The 20159-nt window shown below is 36.8% G+C and overlaps 1 protein-coding gene across 3 annotated transcripts in view; it reads left to right on the top strand.

The window, feature by feature from the left end:
- PXDNL (peroxidasin like) overlaps positions 1 to 20159 on the top strand; it is a 628077-nt gene that overhangs the window by 444607 nt on the left and 163311 nt on the right. For 2 of the 3 annotated variants that reach the window (XM_054692271.1, XM_054692272.1), the window contains one exon: positions 11196 to 11365. The exons of the other annotated variant lie outside the window; for it this stretch is intronic. In XM_054692271.1, coding sequence (XP_054548246.1) covers positions 11196 to 11365 — 170 coding nt within the window. The remainder of the gene's footprint in view (positions 1 to 11195; positions 11366 to 20159) is intronic. 3 annotated transcript variants of the gene reach the window in all.

The following is a 20159-nucleotide window of genomic DNA, read 5'->3' on the forward strand; positions in this document are numbered from 1 at the left end:
AGAAAATACTCCTGAGGGAGGAGAAACACATGCAGAGGAGTTGGAGTGATACACAGTTTGATTCCCCAGTAAGGAAAAGAGATGGTACTCTGAACTACACTTGGCATTATCCCACCATCAGAACTAAGATTGGCCACATGAAAATCAGTGATGACATGCAGAGCTCCAAAGGGAAGGGATATCAACAGTGACAGGAAACAAATATTTAGGGGCTGGACACCTCCAGGTCTCTGTCCCCAACCCCACCACTGCTAATTCAGCAACTGCAATAACAGTTCTCCATTTCTGTGGAACCCAACAAAGTTCACTCTGTCTCTGGTGAATCCTCTCACCCCCTACACCTCTGGCCTGTACCCTAGTTCTTCTATGCATAAATAAATCTTCATTTTATTTTTTAAAGATATATTTATTTATCTATACAAGTACTGGGTACAGTCAAAAGCACGGGAGGGTGAGAGAATTCACCAGAGTCAGAGCGGAGAGCAGAGCAGGCAGACTGATGAAGTACACTGCTAAGGGGAGCAGTGGGTGGCAGGAGAGGTCTGTGCATCATGTGGGACCCTCACCCAGTGGCTGGGGATCCAACAGGCGCTGCAGAGGCTGTGGGCAGCTTCGCAACCCAGCCCTCAACCACTGTGCCACTGGGGAGGCCCAATAATAAATAAATCTTTAAAAAAATCAAATGAAATAAAATAAAACCAGAACAACACCTGTGGAAAAAGGAACATAGTTCACTTTATAATGTGCTGCCACAACTATACATTTTTAAATAGAAGGAAATTTAGGGTGGCTAAATAAGCAGACAAAAATACAATGCATGATACTATGCAACCTCAAGAAAATATGACATCACAAGGAAGAATAATTCACCAGAATCCAACCACAAAGACATGGGACACTATATCTCCTTATCAGATAAAAAATTCAAAATTGCTATAATAAAGAAAATCAGAGATTAAAAACAGAGAGGCAAGTCAAGCTGATATAAGTGAACTCAGAAAAGTGAATCATATAAATAGAATAAAATTCAGAGAAACAGATGTGCTCAGAAATAAAATTAATGAATGGAAGAGAGAAATTAATGTTTTACTGAAGAAAATAACAGTGATTTAAAGAACTCAATAAATGAAATTAAAAAATTCCAGGAAAGGTATGAAAGCAAACTAGAACAAATAAGGATTGAATCACTGACCTCAAATGTAATACACAATGATTCATGCAAAAGAAGAGAGAAAATACAATGTAAAAAAAAAAAATTGCAAGTAACTTATAAAGGTATTCCTATCAAGCTTTCATCCTATTTTTTGGCAGACATTCTCTAGGGAGGGAGAAAATGGAATGGTATATTCAAAATACTCAAAAGATAAATACTGCCACTCGGGAATAGTAGATTGATCTATCTATTTAGCTATAGATAGGAAGGCACTCTTTCAGATATGAACAAGAAATAAAGTCTTACAAATAAAAATCTGTAGAAGTTTTCCAGCACACTGGACTGCCTCTGCAAGAAATGTTGAACAGAGTTCTCCTATTTAAATTAAAAAAATCACATAAAATTTAACAAGGGAATAATTAGGTAGGACCAGAAAATGAAAGATTATTTAGTAGTAGCATGTACTTCTATATAAATATCACCCTAAATTTAAGGACTGAAATCACTAATCAAAAGGCTAAGTGACTGGTAGGATCAGAAACAAAACCAACTTACTGCTATCTCCAGAAAACTTATATGAATTCCAAAGATACCCACAGGTTTAAAGTGAATTGTTGGGAAACAATACTAGAGAAAAATGGGACCATTACAAAGCAGGGATGTCATAACAGAAAAATAGCTTTCAGTTTAAAAAAAGTTAATAAAATAATAAGATGAGCTTTATATAATGATTAAAACACCAATACATCTGGAAGATAAAACACTCATATGTATATGAATCAAATAAAAGTGCATCAAAATATATAAGGGAACTATTAAAAAACCTAAAAACATATATTAGCAGAGACAGTAGAAAATTCACAGCACATTTATAAACACAGTCAGATCAACCAACTGAAACTCAGCAGTGAAATAATTGTCTTAAATGAAGAATTAGATTAGATGGGTTTAATAAACATGTATAGTGCTATGCACCCTCCTAAAAGTTAGGTGTACATTCTTCTCAAGTGTATATGAAACAGTCTTTAAGACAAACAGCATATTGGGTCACAAAACAAAAGTTAATAAATTCATGAAGATTGAATCCTTATGAGATATATTTTCTTATCACAATTATATCAAAGCAGAGCTCAGCCACCCAAAGAAATCAAGAAAATCTCTAATATTTGAAAAAGAACAATGTACTACTGAATGACTGTTTGGTTAGTGAGGAACTCAAAGAAGAAATTAAAAAAATAATTGGAAACAAAGAAAAATGAAGACATGAGTGAGCAAAACTTAATGGTTTTATAATAAGAGGGAAGCAGATAGTAATACAGGTCTACATCAAGGAACAAGAAAGATCTTAGGCAAACAATCTAACTTTATACTTTAAGGAACTAGCACAAGAAAAAAAAACAATAAATAATATAGTCTAATAATAATTAGAGTGTAATTAGAGTGAAGGAGAAATCATACAATAGAAATGTGAATGATACAAAGACTGGTTCTTTGAAAAACCATTAACAAAATACTCCAACTTCTAACTAGACTGAGTAAGGGAAAAAAAAGTGCTTAATAAATAGAACTAGAAGTGAAAGGGGAAATGATCCTCAGAAATACAGATGATCAAAATGTCTATGAACATCTTTATGCCAACAAATTGAACAATCTAGAAGAAATGGAGAAGTTCTATGGAGTATATATCTTCCTGAAATTGAATTAGGTAGTAATAGAATACTTGAACAAAACAATTAAAAGTAAGGAACTTGAAATGGTAATCAAATCTCACACACACAAACAAAAGCCCAGGGCCAGATGTTTTTTTACCAAAACTTCAAAGACAATCTAATACTCATTTTTCTCAAACTCTTCCAAAATATTTAAGAAGAGGGACTGCTTCTAATCACATATTATGAAGCTAATATTCTTCTGGTATCAAAACAAAGATATAATAAAAAAGAAAACTACAGTTTGCTATCCCTGATGAACACAGACACATATATCCTCAACAAAATCTTAGCAAACAGAATTTGACAATCAATTAACATGATCATGCATATAAAGTGGAATTTATTTCAGGCATATAAGGATGGTTCAATATCTGCCAATCAATAAAATTCACCATGTCAACAAAATGAAAGGTAAATATTTTATGATTATTACAATAAATGCAGGGGAAAGCATTTGATGAAACAGCATTCATTTAGTATTAAAACTAAAAATATTAGGATAGAAGGAAAACACCTGGAAATAATAAGACATATATGTCACACCCACAGCTAACATCATAATAAATGCTGAAAAACAGAGGCTATTCTCTAATATCAATTATAAGACAAGTATGTTCACATTAAACACTTCTATTCAACACAATTTTGGTAACTCCTAGCAAGAACAACTATAAAGAGGAAACATTTAAAAGGAATTGGAATTGGGAAATAAGAAGTAAAACTATTATTACATGCAAAAGATATGGTATTATACATAGAAAACTCTAAAGACTCCACTGTAATAACTCAGAAAAAAATCAATATAGAGAAATGGAAGGCTAGAAAATCAATTTGTAAAAATCTGTTGTGCGCCTAACTATGAACAGAATACTAGAAAATTAAAAAAAACAACAATCCCACTTAAAATCACATAAAAATACTTAAATACCCCAAATAAGCACAACAAAGTAGGTGAAAGACTTATATAATATGAAGTAAAAAAAACTTTTAAAAGAAATAGAGGACACAAAGAAATGAAAAGATATTCTTTGCTCATGGATTGTAAGAATTAACATTTTTTAAATGTCTATCTTATCCAAAGTGATATTCCCAGTATACATAAAAAAGATTTAAAGCAATCCCTACCAAAGTGTCAATGGAATTCTTCAAAGTATTAGTACAAACATTACATGAAATTAAAAAGAGACCTCAAATAGTCAAAGCTATTCAGACCAAAAAAAAAAAAGAAGAACAGAGGTATCACACTTCCAGATTTCAAATTATGGTACAAAGCCATGGTATTCGAAGTAGTGTGAAACTAATAAAAACAGAACTATTGGTTAATAGAATAGAATTGAGAACACAGAAATAAACCTACACTTATAAGGACAGATAGTTTACTGCCGGGGGATTGACAGTATGCAATGCACAAAATGTCTTCAACAAATGTTGAGGGCAAAAATGGACATCCCCATGCCAAAGAATGAAGCTATATCATTATCTCACACCATTTAAAAAGTAACTCAAAGTTGATTAAATACCTAAAATGAGCAAACTTTGCTCCATTGCTTTGTTCCATTGAGTATTCTTTGCTCCTTTGTCAAAGATTAGTTGACTGTAAATCTGCGGATTTATTTCTGGATTTTCTATTTGGTTCCATTATTCCGTGTGTATGTTCTTGTTCCAATACCATGCAGTTTTGATTATTATGTCTTTCTAGTACAGTTTGAAGTCTGGGAGTGTGATACCTCCATTCCCTTCTCTTTTTTTATTCAGGAGAGCTTAGGCTATTAAGGGTTTTTGGTGGCTCCATATGAATTTCATCAATATTTGTTCTATTTATTTTAAGAATGTCATTGAAATTTTTATTGGAATAGCATTGAATCTGTAGATTGCTTTTGGCAGGATGGCCATTTTGATAATGTTAATTCTTCCAATCCATGAACAGGGGATGTCTTTCCATTTCTTTGTGTCTTCTTCTATTTCTTTTTACAGTGTTTTATAGTTTTTTTTGTATAGGTGCTTTACCTCTTTGGTTAGGTTTATACTCAAGTATTTGAATTTTTTTGTTTCAATAATAAAAGTGATTTTTTTTTATTGCTTCTTCTTCAGATTTATCGTTTGTGTATAGGAAGGCTACTGACTTTTGAGCGTTGATTTTGTGTCCTGCCACTCTACTAAGCTGATTGATTAGTTGAATTAGTTTTTCTGAGGAGTTTTTGGGATTATCTATGTATATTATCATCTCATCTGCGAATTGTGATAGTTTGACTTCTTCCTTGCCTATTTGGATTCCTTGTATATCTTTCTCTTGTCTTATTGCTCTGGCTAGGACTTCCAGTATTATATTGAAAAGCAGTGGTGAGAGTGGACATCCTTGTCTTGGTCCAGATCTTAATGGAAATGCTTTCAGCTTTTCACCATTGAGAATGATATTGACTATGGGCTTGTTATATATGGCCTTTATGATGTTGAGGTATGTTCCTTGTATCCTGAGAATTTCAAGGGCCTTTATCATAAATGGGTGTTGTACTTTGTCGAAAGCTTTGTCAGCATCTATTGATATTATCATATGGTGGTTATATTTCTTTTTGTTGATGTGTTGGATTACATTGATTGATTTTCAGATGTTGAACTATCCTTGTGTTCCTGGAACAAATCCTACCTGGCAGATTAAAGAACAAGACATAAGACCTGAAACCATAAAATATATAGAAGGAAATATAGGCAAACACTACATGACATGCACTCAAAAACATCTTTACAGACACATCACCCAAAGCAGTGATAGTGAAGGCAAAGATACACAGCTGGGACTACATCAAATTAAAAAGCTTCTGCACAGCAAAAGAGACAATAACCAAAACAAAGAGAAACCCCACTGACTAGGAGAAAATATTTGCATGCAACACTAGTGATAAAGGATTGATCACAAAAATCTACAAAGAGCTGATGAGACTCAACAAAAACAAAGAAAATAATACAGTTAAAAAATGGGCAAAAGAGCTAAAAAAGAAACTTCTCCAAAGAGGAAATGCAAATGGCCAACAAGCATATGAAAAATTGTTCAACATCACTTGTAATCAAGGAAATGTAAATCAAATGAGGGTCTCTCCTGGTGGTGCAGGTGGTTGAGCGCTGCACTTTGAAGCAGTCCACAGCCTCTGCAGTGTGGGTTTGATCCCGGCCGGCAGGCAAGGGTCCCATATGGCAAGCAGACTTCTTCTGTCTTGCCCGCTGCTCCCCTAAGCAGTGTATTTTGTCAGTCTGCATGTTCTGTTCCCTGCTCTGTCTCTGGTGAATCCTCTCACTTTCCTGCACATCTGGCTTGTACCCCAGTTCTTGTATAACTAAATAAATAAATCTTAAAAAAAAAAGAAAACAAAACTACAATGAGATACCATCTTACCCCAGTGAGAATGGCACATATTAAAAAACTAGCAACAACAAATGTTGGTGAGGATGTGGAGAAAAAGGTACTCTCCTGCACTGCTGGTGGGAGTGCAAACTGGTCCAACCACTATGGAAAACTGTGTGGAGATTTCTCAACCTACTAAAGATAGAGCTTCCATATGATTCACTCCTAGATATTTACCCAACGGACACAGAAACATTAATTCAAAAGGGCCCCTGCACCCTGTTTGTAGTAGCGCTATTTACAATAGCTAAGCTATGGAAACAACCCAAATGTCCCAAAATAGGTGACTGGATCAAGAAGTTGTGGCATATATACACAATGGTATATTACTCATACAATTTGCAGCAACATGGATGCAGTTGGAAGGGGTCTTACTCAGTGAAATAAACCAGAAAGAAAAAGAAAAACACTGGATGATCTCACTCATAGCAGGAATTTATAAAACCTAAATAAGGGACCAGGAAAAAGACTAATTATTATGAAGTAAAAATCAAAATCAACAAGCAAATAAAAACCAGAGACACACTACGGGGGTGGAGGGTAGAGGAGAGGAGGGATTAGGGTCAAAATAAGGGGGGTAGGACTCATGTGGGGAATATAACCAAAATGAAAATGCATGCACTGTGCAAAAGTGAAAAGTAATGTAAGAATTATATAAAATCAAATATATTAAAAAATAAATTTTAATACTAATCATCAAAAAAGTATATAAAACACTTAGAAAATATTATAATAAAATAGTGATAAAGATATAAATGTAGATACTTATGTTTCTACATAATATATGCATATATGATTAAAATATATGTATTTAATGCTCAAAAAAAAGACTTAAATGTGAGACCTGATATCATCAAGTATATTAAAGAAAACAAAGAAAAAGAAAAGAAAACAAAGATAAAACTCCATGATATTGATTTCAGGAATGTCTTTGGGGACTCATCTCTAACACTCCATCAGTAACAGCAAAGGAAGTAAAATAAATAAATAAAAGGATCAAAAGAAATTTACATTGAAATGAAAACAATTCCTCCTGAATGGAGAAGATATTTGCATGTCTGTAATATATAAATACTGCACTTATCTGGATAAATTTGTATTTATTTGAAAAGTCATTAATATCTAGACTATACAAAGTCCTCATAAAACTTTATAAAAACAATAACCTGATTGAAAAATAGGTAGATCTGAATAAACACTTCTCCAATGAAAACATATAGATGGAGGACATGTAAAGATGTTCTTCATCTTCTATTATTTGAGAGATGAAAATCAAAACAAGATTGAGATATCACCTCACACTGGTGAGAATGAGTATTCTACAATTTGCAGCAACATGAAACAACAAGCATTGGAGAGGATGTGGAAGCAACTTATACACTGTTGGTGGGGTTATAGACTGGTACCGACATTATGGAAAGCAGTATGGAGATTGTTACAAAAACTATAAATGGGAATTTCATATGATCCAGTTATTCTACTCCTGGGTATTTATCAAAATACAAAAATGCTAATTCTAAAAGATATATGCATCCCCATGTTTATTGTAGCACTATTTAACATAGCCACTAACTGGAAACAACCAAAGTGCCCAACAAGAGTGGGTTGAAGATGTGGTGTATATAAACAATGAAATACTATATAGCTATAAAAAGATGCATTTATGTTAACATGAAGGGTCCTAGAGGAAATTATGTTTAGTGAAATTAACAAGACAGAGAAAGATAAATACCATACAACTCACTTATATGTGATGTATTAAGAAAAGAAGCAGATGAACAAACAAAAATAAACTGTTAGACTAGCATTCATTAGTAGTTACCAGAGAGAAAGGGGGAAAGGCAGTGAATAAGTTAGGATAAAGGGACAATGGTATAAGAAAGGTAGAACTGGGCTTTCAGTATTGAACTTAATGTGGTTGATACACATGCTTTGTATATACATGTTTATATGTATCTACTACATTAGGCAATATGCTCACTGAAACTTACAAATGGTATAATGTGTTTTTACTTCCCCCAAAAGATAATCCATAATGTGTAACTAGGAATTAAGATATAATCTATAAAGAAATTATATAAAGCATATAAATGAAAAGGACAATTGGAAGATACCACAGGGGATCATAGTCCCTATGAGAAGTGATGGATTCTAGTAAATTGATTATATCATTTCTCATCATAAAGTCAATATTCATTGTCACTGTGAATGGCAATGTGCTAAGCTTTTTAATTGAACAGAATCTGACTATGATAAAGGTTTACAATGTTTAATGACAAAATGAGTCTTTATAAATCTCCTATACCCCATGCAATAATCAGGAACACTGGACAGAACAAGTGCATACAGTGTGATCAATGTGATATCCCAGGGCAGATCCCGTTACCAATTGTACTCAATCAAGAATAGCATTGAAGGGTTCCTTGGGGAGAAATGAGTTAAATAAACCTAAGATCATCTCTGAAAAAAAGTTGTCAGTGCTCTGGGATAAATAAACATTTCAGTCACTTATTAATCTTCTATAGTCTATTTTCTCAACATGTATCACAAATAACAATGAAGTTTGAATACTAAAGAAAACAGGAGATGTCAAAATACATAAATAAAGTAGAACAAATGGATGCACTTTAGTACATAGGAAATTGGATTCATAAGGGAGGTGCGATACAAGAAACAAAGGTGAATAAAGCATTTTTTAAATCGTGTTGACAAATCTGAATATGATGAGATTGTTAAAGTATTGACTGAATTTTAAGTAAGGCAGCAGTAAAATGTTAGATAATACTAAGAATGGTAAGGAGAGAGGACATAGCTGAATCACATTCCATTTCATTTTATGTGGAGGATTATATTACACATAGATTTTGGTAAATCAAGAAAATATGCTAATATTATTGTAAAATATTAAAAAAACAAGCATTCAACTTCAATTCACAGAGAAGGGACAGAGTAAATAAAGAATACTGGTTAATCTGATAAAAGGGAAGGAAAGTTAGAATGAAAAAGTCAAAGAAAAGTCATGAATAAAGAAAACTAAGCATTTCATTGGAAATAAATGTAAATACATATGTAAAGACAGTGAATGTTGAGGCTTAAAAAGCCTTTGTTAAGACATTTTTGGATGGAATAAAAATTCCTTTGTGTGCTATTTATGAAGCATATTTAAAACATTACAGCACTGAGAGAAGTTAGATTGATAAACAGATAACAAAGTTATATTCATCAAGATAAAGGTGATATAGCTATATTAATGTCAACCAATTTTGCCTCAACTTTGAGGCAAAAGTGTATGTTGCCTATCATTAGATCATACTTAGTCACAAAAGGAACAATTCTCCGGGATATGAGATTCATAAATCTTTGTATATCCAACAAAGTAAGAAGCAAAAATAAAACAAACTGAGGGAATTACAAGAATGAATTGACACAGACCTCTTCATGGTAAACAATATTAAATATTAATTTTAACATCTAAATAACACAAGAATCCTGACCTTATAAATGATATGTATATGTATTATGTATATTATATGTGTAATTCAGGATATCTGTATGGATATGTGCATATATATATACACATATATACTACATGAAAAGCTGAACTATGCTGTTTTTAAGTAACTACTGAACATACACCAAATCGATCATGTATAAAGAAACTAAACCTCAACTCACAGCAGAGTCAATTTCATAAAGATTTCATTCTTCAAATACAAGTTTATAAAATTAGAAGTCATCCATTTGTCAATATAATTTTGGAGAATTATTTAGACTTCTCAGCAGGAACGAAAAGAGATTTCTTCATCTCTCTAACATGATTTTTTTATATATATGACAACAATCTGAGTTACTATATTACTTTTCAGTATTAGCACATTGTACAGTTAATAGACAAATGTTTACCTGAAAGCCACTGACTTTGTAAAACAAACAAACAAACAAAAAAATAAAGGCGAAAAACTGGAATAATTCAAATTGAATTTTCCTGTAATAACTTATCAGTGGGTGCCATAGAAGGTGTATATAAATGTTTATTGAGAGATAAATGATGGGGAGAGATTGCCTATTTTATGACTAATTACGTCAGTTAGTACTAAGCATACTCATGTGACTACCTATAGGCCTCCTCACGCATGACCATTAAGTATTTTTAAAGTGTGTGTGGGAAACCTGGCCAAAAAACATTCTGTAAAATTCCCAGTATGTTTTATATTAGTGATTTTTAATTTATTTTTTGAAATGACCCATAAAAATACTTCCTTTCTTATGACTATTGATGACATGTCATGTTATGTGTGTGAACTCTCTGGGCGGTAGTCATTACTACTTGTAGTCAATTAATTTTCCCTTTTAATATTAAATGATATTTTTCTAGTATCTCCGGTAGGATATACTAATGTCAATTAAGTCAATTAAGATGGTCTACTATTTAATAATTGGGTAAATAGATTGTGCTTATTTAATGCACAATCATATACTAATGCTTGATTTTGAGTCATGTTGACTGAAATGGGAATTTTTTACACTATAACAAAATATGAATGTGTACTGAATGACCCACAGGAAAGAGGCAAAAGCATGCTTATCACCATTTGATGATTTCTCTTTTTCTTAGTAGAAATTCAGAGTTATGACAATGTACTAAAATATTCTTCACACAGGAGAGATTGCTTCAGTGTATAAATTCATGTTACTCTGGAAGGAAAGGTATTTAAATCTCTTTCCTTCTTGTCTTGAAATCCTTGTTCAGCATATTGTCTCAGGAATTAAATGAAAGGGGAAAACTGAACCTCAATTCAAATAATTTCGTTAATTACAATAATAAAGAAGTTAACAAATTGATATACTTGAAATACATTTGTGGTACTATATCTTTCTTAAGTTTTAAAGATTATTGGGATTTAATAAAACATATGTAAACATTTATTTCCAGCCACTCATTGGATTTGAAAGATGATACCCGACTTAATTTGTTTGATGATGGGACTCTCATGATCAGAAACACTCGTGAGTCAGATCAAGGTGCATATCAGTGTATGGCCAGAAATTCAGCGGGGGAAGTGAAGACGCAGAAAGTCATGCTCACATACTCCAGTCCTCCAGGTGGAACTTTGTTTTCCTAATTGAACTTAATGTAAATGCATCAATTATCCACCAGCTGCTTGCACTAGAAAATGACCTTACATAGTTTCTTTAAAGTATCTATCGCTTAAAAGTAAAATAAATATTTCTTCCATAATTTTGTAATTTTTTAGAAAAACTTGATTTTTTTCCCTTTGAAATTTATTTCAATTTACTGCCTTTGTCCCATAATATACAGGTCACCACAGATATTTACCTAAGATTTTGTCATTCTCCTTTTGCTTACTGTAGGGTAAGGTAAAAGTATTAGGCTTTTCTGCCCTCCCGCCATCAGGATAGATGATGGAACCCTGTGGTCCTGAATGCATGCCTGATGGCGGGCACCTGGAGTAGGGTGTAGGCATATGTAGATGGGATTCACCTGGGCTAAGACTGTGCTTTTAAGGGCGGCGTCACAGGGATGCCAGCAAAAGCCGAGAAAGAAGCAGAGGAGCAGAGAAGCTGAGAGAGAAGCAGAGCCATGAGAAGAGCAGGAGAGAAAAGAAGCAGAGAGAACGCCAGAGAGAGCCCAGATAGAGTGAGGATTTGCTGGGGGCTGGGAGGACTGCCAACCTCCCAACCCCCCAGCACCCTTGCCTGCCATGTGCCTGGTAAATCGCAATAAAAAGCCTGCAAAAGCCACTGAGGACTCTGACTCCTCCTTTACCAGGTCTGCTGGATAAGAAAACCTGGACTGTGGTCCATTCCTGCCCCATACTTACACATCCAGTTTCCTCAGGATGGCCAAGCATCCTGAGTCAGAGTTAATCAATAGCATCTATACAGAAGTATCATTCCTTTTACAATTAATTCAATCATTCATTTACAATTAAGTTATTCAGAAAATATTTATGGAATGCCAACTGAACCAGCTGTTGAAGATTGCATAGTCAACAATCACACACCTTCCTGCAGCTTCCTGTATGTGGTTGTATCAACCACATACAATAACAGTGAACAATTTTTATTATTATCATCTTGAGATCATAAAAGTAGTGATATGATATACTGCCTCTCACCTTAATGTGTCTATATGTGAGATGATATCACTATAATTAAATAAAATGAAAACTTTTATGAGGGTGATAAGAGGGGATAAAATCACAAAGGGTTATTGTAAAGGCAGGAATTGGCAGAGTGCAGGTTTTCTGATCCCATGCAGACCGGGTAAAGGAGGAGTCAGAGTCCTCAGTGGTTTTGCAGGTCTTTTATTTGGGGTTCACCAGGCATATGGCAGGCAGGGGTGCTGGCTGGGGGACTGGGAGGCTGGCAGGCCTCCCAGCCCCCAGCAAGTCTTCACTCTATCTGGGCTCTCTGGCGTTCTCTGGCGTTCTCTGCTTCTGCTTCGGCTTCTCCTTCAGGTTCTGCTGCTGCTGGCTGGGGCTGCTGGCGTCCCCCCGTGACGCCGCCCTTAAAAGCACAGTCCTAGCTCAGCTGAATCCCATCCACCTATGCCCACACCCTACTCCAGGTGCCCACCATCAGGCATGCATTCAGGACAAGGATCCATCATCTATCCTGATGGCGGAAGGGCAGAAAAGCCTGACACTTTCTCTACCCTACAGTCCACCCCCTCAGGGTTTTCTGCCATACAGTCTATACATATATACACAATTTTCTAAGCAAACAAACAATGCAGCCATGGCCCACAAAAGCAAATACATCAAATAACAAAATACAACATAACAAAATACAACAGAACACAAATAAGTCCAGGCAGGGCACCAACCAAGTGCAAAAGACAATTATTGGTACCAGCAGATGAGCCACCAAATCTGCTGCCGAAGGCACTGCTCATACGAGGGAGGGGAAATCACACACGGCATCTGCTATAACACACCAGGAGCCGTCAGGCTTCCTGGCCTTCTCTGGCTGTAGTCTCGGCTACAAGGCACACACAGCATCCACCCCCAGGATGCACTAGCTCTGGGATTGGCAATTTTATTCTGTTGGGGGTAATCGCCAACCCTCAGGGTTTCTGTCTGCAGTCGCTCCAACACTCGGCCTTCATGGCCACCCATGCGACTCACAGACCCCTGCTCTCAAGCCAACCCACTGCACAAGCACATGGGTTGGGGATCCAAACTTTGCATTTGGCTTGGGCTCCACCCCAAGCCACATTCCCCACCCGTCCCCCAAGGACGGGCTCCTCAGCTCCTCACCCTCACTCAAGAATGAGCAGGGCATCACCCATAGGTGATTTTACGAGACTCACAGGGCTTCAGCATACCAGGCTGCTTAACAGCCGCTTTAGGGCTTCTCAACTTAGCATCAGTACCAGCTTTTGCCACCTTAGTTGGCTTTTCTCCTCCACCTGGCCACTGGGCATACACAGGCTGCTTTTGGCCATCTAGGCCCACTGGCCACCCCCAGATTCTCAAAAAATAAACATAACCTGCTAAGGTCCTCCGCCTTCTGGCGGGATTGTCAGTCCAAAATCATCAGTTCATCAGTCTATCAGTCCATTGGCCTCTCCCTGCTTCAGCAATGGCCTGCTGCCTCAGGGGTCATTGGCTGGTCCTTTCCGGTGTCGTTGGCTGGTCCTATCCGGTGTCGTTGGCTGGTCCTATCCGGTGTCGTTGGCTGGTCCTATCCGGTGTCGTTGGCTGGTCCTTTCGGGCGTCTCCTTCACGCCAGGTCTCATCCTGTAGCTCGTGGACGTATCCATCTTCTATACCGCCATGGTGCCTCCAGCGTCGTCACAGGCAAAGTCTGTTCTCCTTAGTCCCTCCAGGTCTTCGGAGGGCTCCAATACCCGTCTGCATGGATCTTGCCGACATACGCCAATTGTAAAGGCAGGAATTGGCAGAGTGCAGGTTTTCTGATCCCATGCAGACCGGGTAAAGGAGGAGTCAGAGTCCTCAGTGGTTTTGCAGGTCTTTTATTTGGGTTCACCAGGCATATGGCAGGCAGGGGTGCTGGCTGGGGGACTGGGAGGCTGGCAGGCCTCCCAGCCCCCAGCAAGTCTTCACTCTATCTGGGCTCTCTGGCGTTCTCTGGCGTTCTCTGCTTCTGCTTCGGCTTCTCCTTCAGGTTCTGCTGCTGCTGGCTGGGGCTGCTGGCGTCCCCCCGTGACGCCGCCCTTAAAAGCACAGTCCTAGCTCAGCTGAATCCCATCCACCTATGCCCACACCCTACTCCAGGTGCCCACCATCAGGCATGCATTCAGGACAAGGATCCATCATCTATCCTGATGGCGGAAGGGCAGAAAAGCCTGACACTTTCTCTACCCTACAGTTATTGTATATTTATAAATGTTTAAAATCTGGCATCAGGGGTGAAGGAGAATTCCTGATTTGTAACATTTGCCAAATTATTATACCATGGCCAATTTGAAGTTTCTGGCATGATAGCATGCCAGAATTTTACTGAATGTGACTTTGGAAAGAGATGTAGAATAAAACAATTTTATGACATTTGCACCCTGCAAACACAGTAGATGCAAATAATCTCAAGATACTGGAAACTAGTAAAATGAAGTAAAAATAATTAGAAGTAATGGATTCCAAAAATTATTTTTGAATAGTGAAAGTACATATCTGACAGCTTATGTAATTCAACTTTTAATAATGTCTATGCTTAACCAATTTTAAAATTCTGAAAATGTGACAAGTCATATTCCCAAGCCAACTGTGGAAACCCCTGAAAGTAGAGGAGCCCTCAGAGTATATTGGAGAGCTGTGTTAATTTAAGAAACTTTTTCCAGGAGTAGTGAATCAAACACATATAGGAGAAAGTCAGATGTGTAGAGGTGAGTAGAGTTGAAACATTATTTTAATGGAAAGGTAAGACAGAAAAGACAGAGTGGGATACATTCAAAACATGGATGTCCTAGATGCCAGGAGGATAAAGATGAAGGGCTAGGATTTACATAAGATCTGGAGAGACATGAGGCACAATCAGATCATTCACGCTATTCTTGATTGTACTCAAAGAGTGATCAAATTTGGATTTTATTTTTATAAAGATCTCTTTTGCACTTGTTTGGAAAATTGGTGTGTCAAGGTAAGAAGAGGAAGACATCAATCTATTGAAAGAGGAGTAGCCTGATTATTGTAGCCTAAAGTATACTTCATAAACTTAAGAGACCCCAGGACAAATGTGCAGCTGAGTTAGAGACTAACTGAATATGGAATTTCTTACATAGATCCCAAGTAATTTACAAAGCTACTAGATCCTTCTAAAACCTCATCATTCCCTTTCATTTCTAAGTAAAATCTGATGCTGTAAGCAGTTCTGTTCCTACTTTGACTTGCAAGAAATCACTTCCTCTTGATTCTCTCTAAATTTATAGCTCTAATTTCTCAATCTCTTTAGTCTGCTTTAATTGTGTTGTGCTTAATCGCACCCCCTGCCCCAATATTCCTTTGGTTGTCCCTACCCCAACCACATCCCTTCTCCTTTGATTTGTCATTGAGTTTTAAAGCAAGTCATACATTCAACTTGAATAACTGATGTAAAATTCATTCTTGTCATTGTTAATATCTTTCCTGAGATTTGGATTGATATTACCACTGTCTTCCTAATTTTATGTATGTTTTTTTAATATCTCTCAAATATGTTTACATACATTTTATCTTGTTTGCCATCTCTGTTGGTATTATTAATATTTTCCTCAAATTTTAGATTCAACTTCTACTAATACCTTTTCTTCATAAGTATCTAAAAATTTCCAAGATGTGTTCAATTGTCTTCCTTTGTATTTCTACTGCCACTGACTCACTTCCTCACCTCAATAATAGTAATAATTTTCTCTGACCCTCCTTACCTTCAACGTGGTTTTTTATAGCACTTTATCCTTAGATCTAATACAATGATTTCTAAAGTGTATTTGTAGCCGCAGTGGCAATAAGGACCACTGAGCAGGTTTTCTATGATCCCATGCAGACTAGGGTAAAGGAGGAAAGAGTCCTGGAGACCCTAAGTGGTATTTGCAGGTTTTTTATTGGGATTTACTGGGTATGTGGCAGGTAGGGGCAGGTAGCTGGCAGGCCTCCCAGCCCCCAGCAAGTCTTCACTCTATCTGGGCTCTCTCGTAGTTCTGTTTCTGCTTCTCTGCTTCTCCTTCTCTTGGCTTCCGTTCGTTCTTGGCTTCTGTTGCTGTCCCTGTGACGCCTACCTTAAAAGCCCAGTCGTAAGCCCAGATGAATCCCATCTACCTATGCCCACAGCCTATTCCAGGTGCCCACCATCAGGCATGCATTCAGGACCGCAAGGATTCCATCATCTATCCTGATGGCGGGAGGGCAGAAAAGCCTGACATTTTTTTCCTTACCCTACAGTATTTTAACTTTATAGGCTGTTTGTTTTGTCCTCTGTCTTTGTGGATAAAGAATGAACAAGCATGGAGAGGGATGTGCCTTATGTATGCTCTTGCTAATACTCAAGGCATTCAATATTGTTAAAGTTAAATAAAAACTTGAGTCTTGTATTAGATTACATCAATTTGCCTCTATTCTTCAAAGTCTGTTCATCTTAGGAATAAGCCCCCCAAAACTTAGACCTGATAATTAGGAATTTTTGACATCTTACTAAGTCTTTAATTTCTTTTTTTTAAAAAGATTTATTTATTTATTTATACAAGCACTGGGTACAGTCAGAAGTGCAGGAGGGTGAGAGAATTCACCAGAGCCAGAGCGGGGAACAGAACAGGCAGCTGACGAAATACACTGCTGAGGGGAGCAGCGGGCGCGGCAGGAGAGGTCTGTGCGCCATCTGGGACCCTCAGCGGTGGCCGGGGATTGAACTGGCACTTCAGAGGTTGCAAGCAGCTTTGCAGCCCAGCGCTCTACCACTGCACCACCAGGGGAGGCCCTAAGTCTTTAATTTCTATCTGAGATTTCTAGAATAATGAAAGCTGTGAACCAGTAAGAGTGGAGCACATTGTATGGAAGTCTAAATTTTACATTGAGAATCTTTTGGTGAATCAAAATATGTAGTATGTTTTGCTGAAAGTAATTGACAATTTCACAAGGCATGGTTTAAATGCACAGTATATGTACATGTGGCTTATTCATATGGCTCAGTTAATGCAGGAGTACAGGTAATGCAGTCTGTACAAAACTGTCACATTAGACTAATGTTCCAATGATATCTTTCTTCCTACCTGCATGTATTCCTCAATTTTTCCTTACATAATCATCACTAAGCTCATGCCTAAATTCTTGGTAGCAAAAAGGAGGAAGAGTAATGACTAGTTAGATTTTCCCCTTCCATTTGGGAAATAAACTCTTTTTGCTATTGTGATCTACATCTCATTGGCAGAACTGTATCCCATAGATCATCTTTTTTTTTTTTCCACACAGATCATCTTTAATTGCAAAGGATATTCTGGAAAAGGCATATCTTTCCATGGTAACATTTGAACATTTAGCCCCTAAAATATGGAATAGATAAAGCATGTAGTAGTGTCCATGATACCTCATGACATTGAGAAAGGAGTCTTTAAAAGCATTATAAAAAATCCAGATTAAATTTTCTTTTATATTTATTTGAGAATTTAATGTATGTACATAAGAGTTTCATATTAATGAATTTTTAAAATGATAGTAATCTTAAACCCACTCCGTAGAACTAATAAATCTTCCAAACTGTTACTATTTATATTTGTTTTGTTTGCCTCTTTCCCCATATCCAAGCCTAGTTTTATAATCCAGCCCCAGAAGAAAGAGGTTTTAATTGTCACTAGCACAATGTTAGAATGCATGGCCTCTGGCCAACCACACCCCCATATTACTTGGATCAGGGGCAATGGAGTGTCACTAGATGGATGCAGGCATGTGGCTACTTCAGGAGGACTTTACATACAGAACATCACACTGCAGGATAGTGGTCCATTTACTTGTTATGCCAACAATATACTAAGATCCATCCATTGAAGAGATGAAGTCATTAACCTGGCAGAAAACTGTCAAAGGATACATGTGTTTTTGTGTACTTTATAGATAAAGGGAAGATACTCCAAATAAGAAAGGGACTATACCCTAGAGTCTAAGGCATTTACCAAGATGCTACTCAGTGTAACTTGATGCTCTGACAGGAAGCCTGGGCTGTGTGACAAAAGCAACAATACAAATATTCTGAACAGAGCAAATAATTTATATGCATGGTGTAGCAGAAGGAAGCCACAGTGCAGGATCTCTATGAACCTATGCAGATGGGTAAAGGTGAGAGTCGTGGAGCCCTTGGTGGCTTTTTACAGGCTTTTATTGAGTTTACCACATTCACAGCAGGCAGGGATGCTAGGGGGCTGGGAGGCCTGCCCAGCCCCCAGCAAGTCTTCACTCTTGCTGGGCTCTCTGGCATTCTCTCATGGTCTCTGCTTCTTTGCTGGTTCCATTCCACTCTCTGGCTTGTTCTCGTTCCCTTTTGCTCTCCCATTTCTTCTCTTCTGGTTACCTGTGATGCCACCCTTATAAGCCAGTCTCAGCCCAGGTGTACCCACCTACATATGCCCACACCCTACTCCAGGAGCCCGTCATCAGGCATGCATTCAGGACCGCAGGGATCCATCATCAATCCTAATGGCAGGAGGGCAGAAAAGCCTTACAGTCATTTACCCTACACATGGGCAAGCCATCATATTGTGAAAAACTTGTGTTTTTCTACTATTCTTTTGTCTTAACTGAGAGCTGCTTTTCCTTTACTTTGTAGCTGTGGGTATGTGTGCACTCCAATACTTCTTGTGAGCTTAGATGTTTAATAATCAGAATATAAGTGTTATTGAAGTTCTATCAAAGCTCTGTTCTATTCAAAACAGTTTTTCAACAGCTGACCAAGGTACATAATTTATAATTATCCATTTATCCATTTTACGTCTTTTTGGAGTCATGGATATTGTAATTTAGTTATTTTTTTTCATTTTACTTATCAAGTGGGTCCAGATATTATCTATCAAAAAATCAGACCCCAAAACACAGAAGAAACACGGAAATATGGAATTGTTGTGTTGGGGGAATATTTGGGCATGGTTACTGACTATTCCCAGCAGAGAAATTGACCGTCAAAAAGCCACAGTGGTCTATTCATCTTGGGTTTGTAGCATACAGTAAATGATTTCTGAATTGATTTGCTTAGCATCAACTCCTTAAGTAGCAATGGGTCAGTGATTTTAAGTTTCCATTCTTACATCTGAGAAAATACTATGTTTTCCCCTAGAAATGCTAGTATCATTTTTTTCTCTATATAGAGAAAGTGTAGAAATGACCTTTCTCTTGCAGTCTTTGGAAACTGTTAGGGGAAATTAGTTTTAAAGAACCCAAGCATTATTTTTAGATTTTAAATGTGTAGGAGCTGAAAAATTCTTTCAAAGAAATGGTTGATTCTTTATTTGATTATATTATTTTAAATTTAATATCTGGTTTTTAGAAGCATAATGCCTAATCAAACATTTGCACACAGTCTTCTTTATTTCACATTGTACCAGTCTTTTGCTTCACAGATACTTGGATTTGTGGTTTTCAATTTAATATTCTCTATTAGCTGATGTTGAACTAAGCTCTGAAGCCATTTGTGGCCCTCTTTAGTTATCCTACTATAATATGCTAATTTCTTTTTGAGTTAGTCTGCACTGAAATCACCATCTGTTTCTATTTTGTCCCTTGCAATTGTCTGCTTGTGTCACTTGTACATCTGTGTATCAAAATTTATAATTGGTCTTGAGATGGTCCATTAATCATTCAATACATTTGTAAGAGAGACTTATTTTGTTTGCCTAGTGCATAGACTAGATATTTTAAGATGAACCCTTTTGAGTCATCTTAACAGATGTTCTCTC

The sequence above is a fragment of the Talpa occidentalis genome, unplaced genomic scaffold, assembly GCF_014898055.3.
Source record: "Talpa occidentalis isolate TD23 unplaced genomic scaffold, MPIMG_talOcc4v2.1, whole genome shotgun sequence".
In the NCBI taxonomy this organism is placed as follows: domain Eukaryota; kingdom Metazoa; phylum Chordata; class Mammalia; order Eulipotyphla; family Talpidae; genus Talpa; species Talpa occidentalis.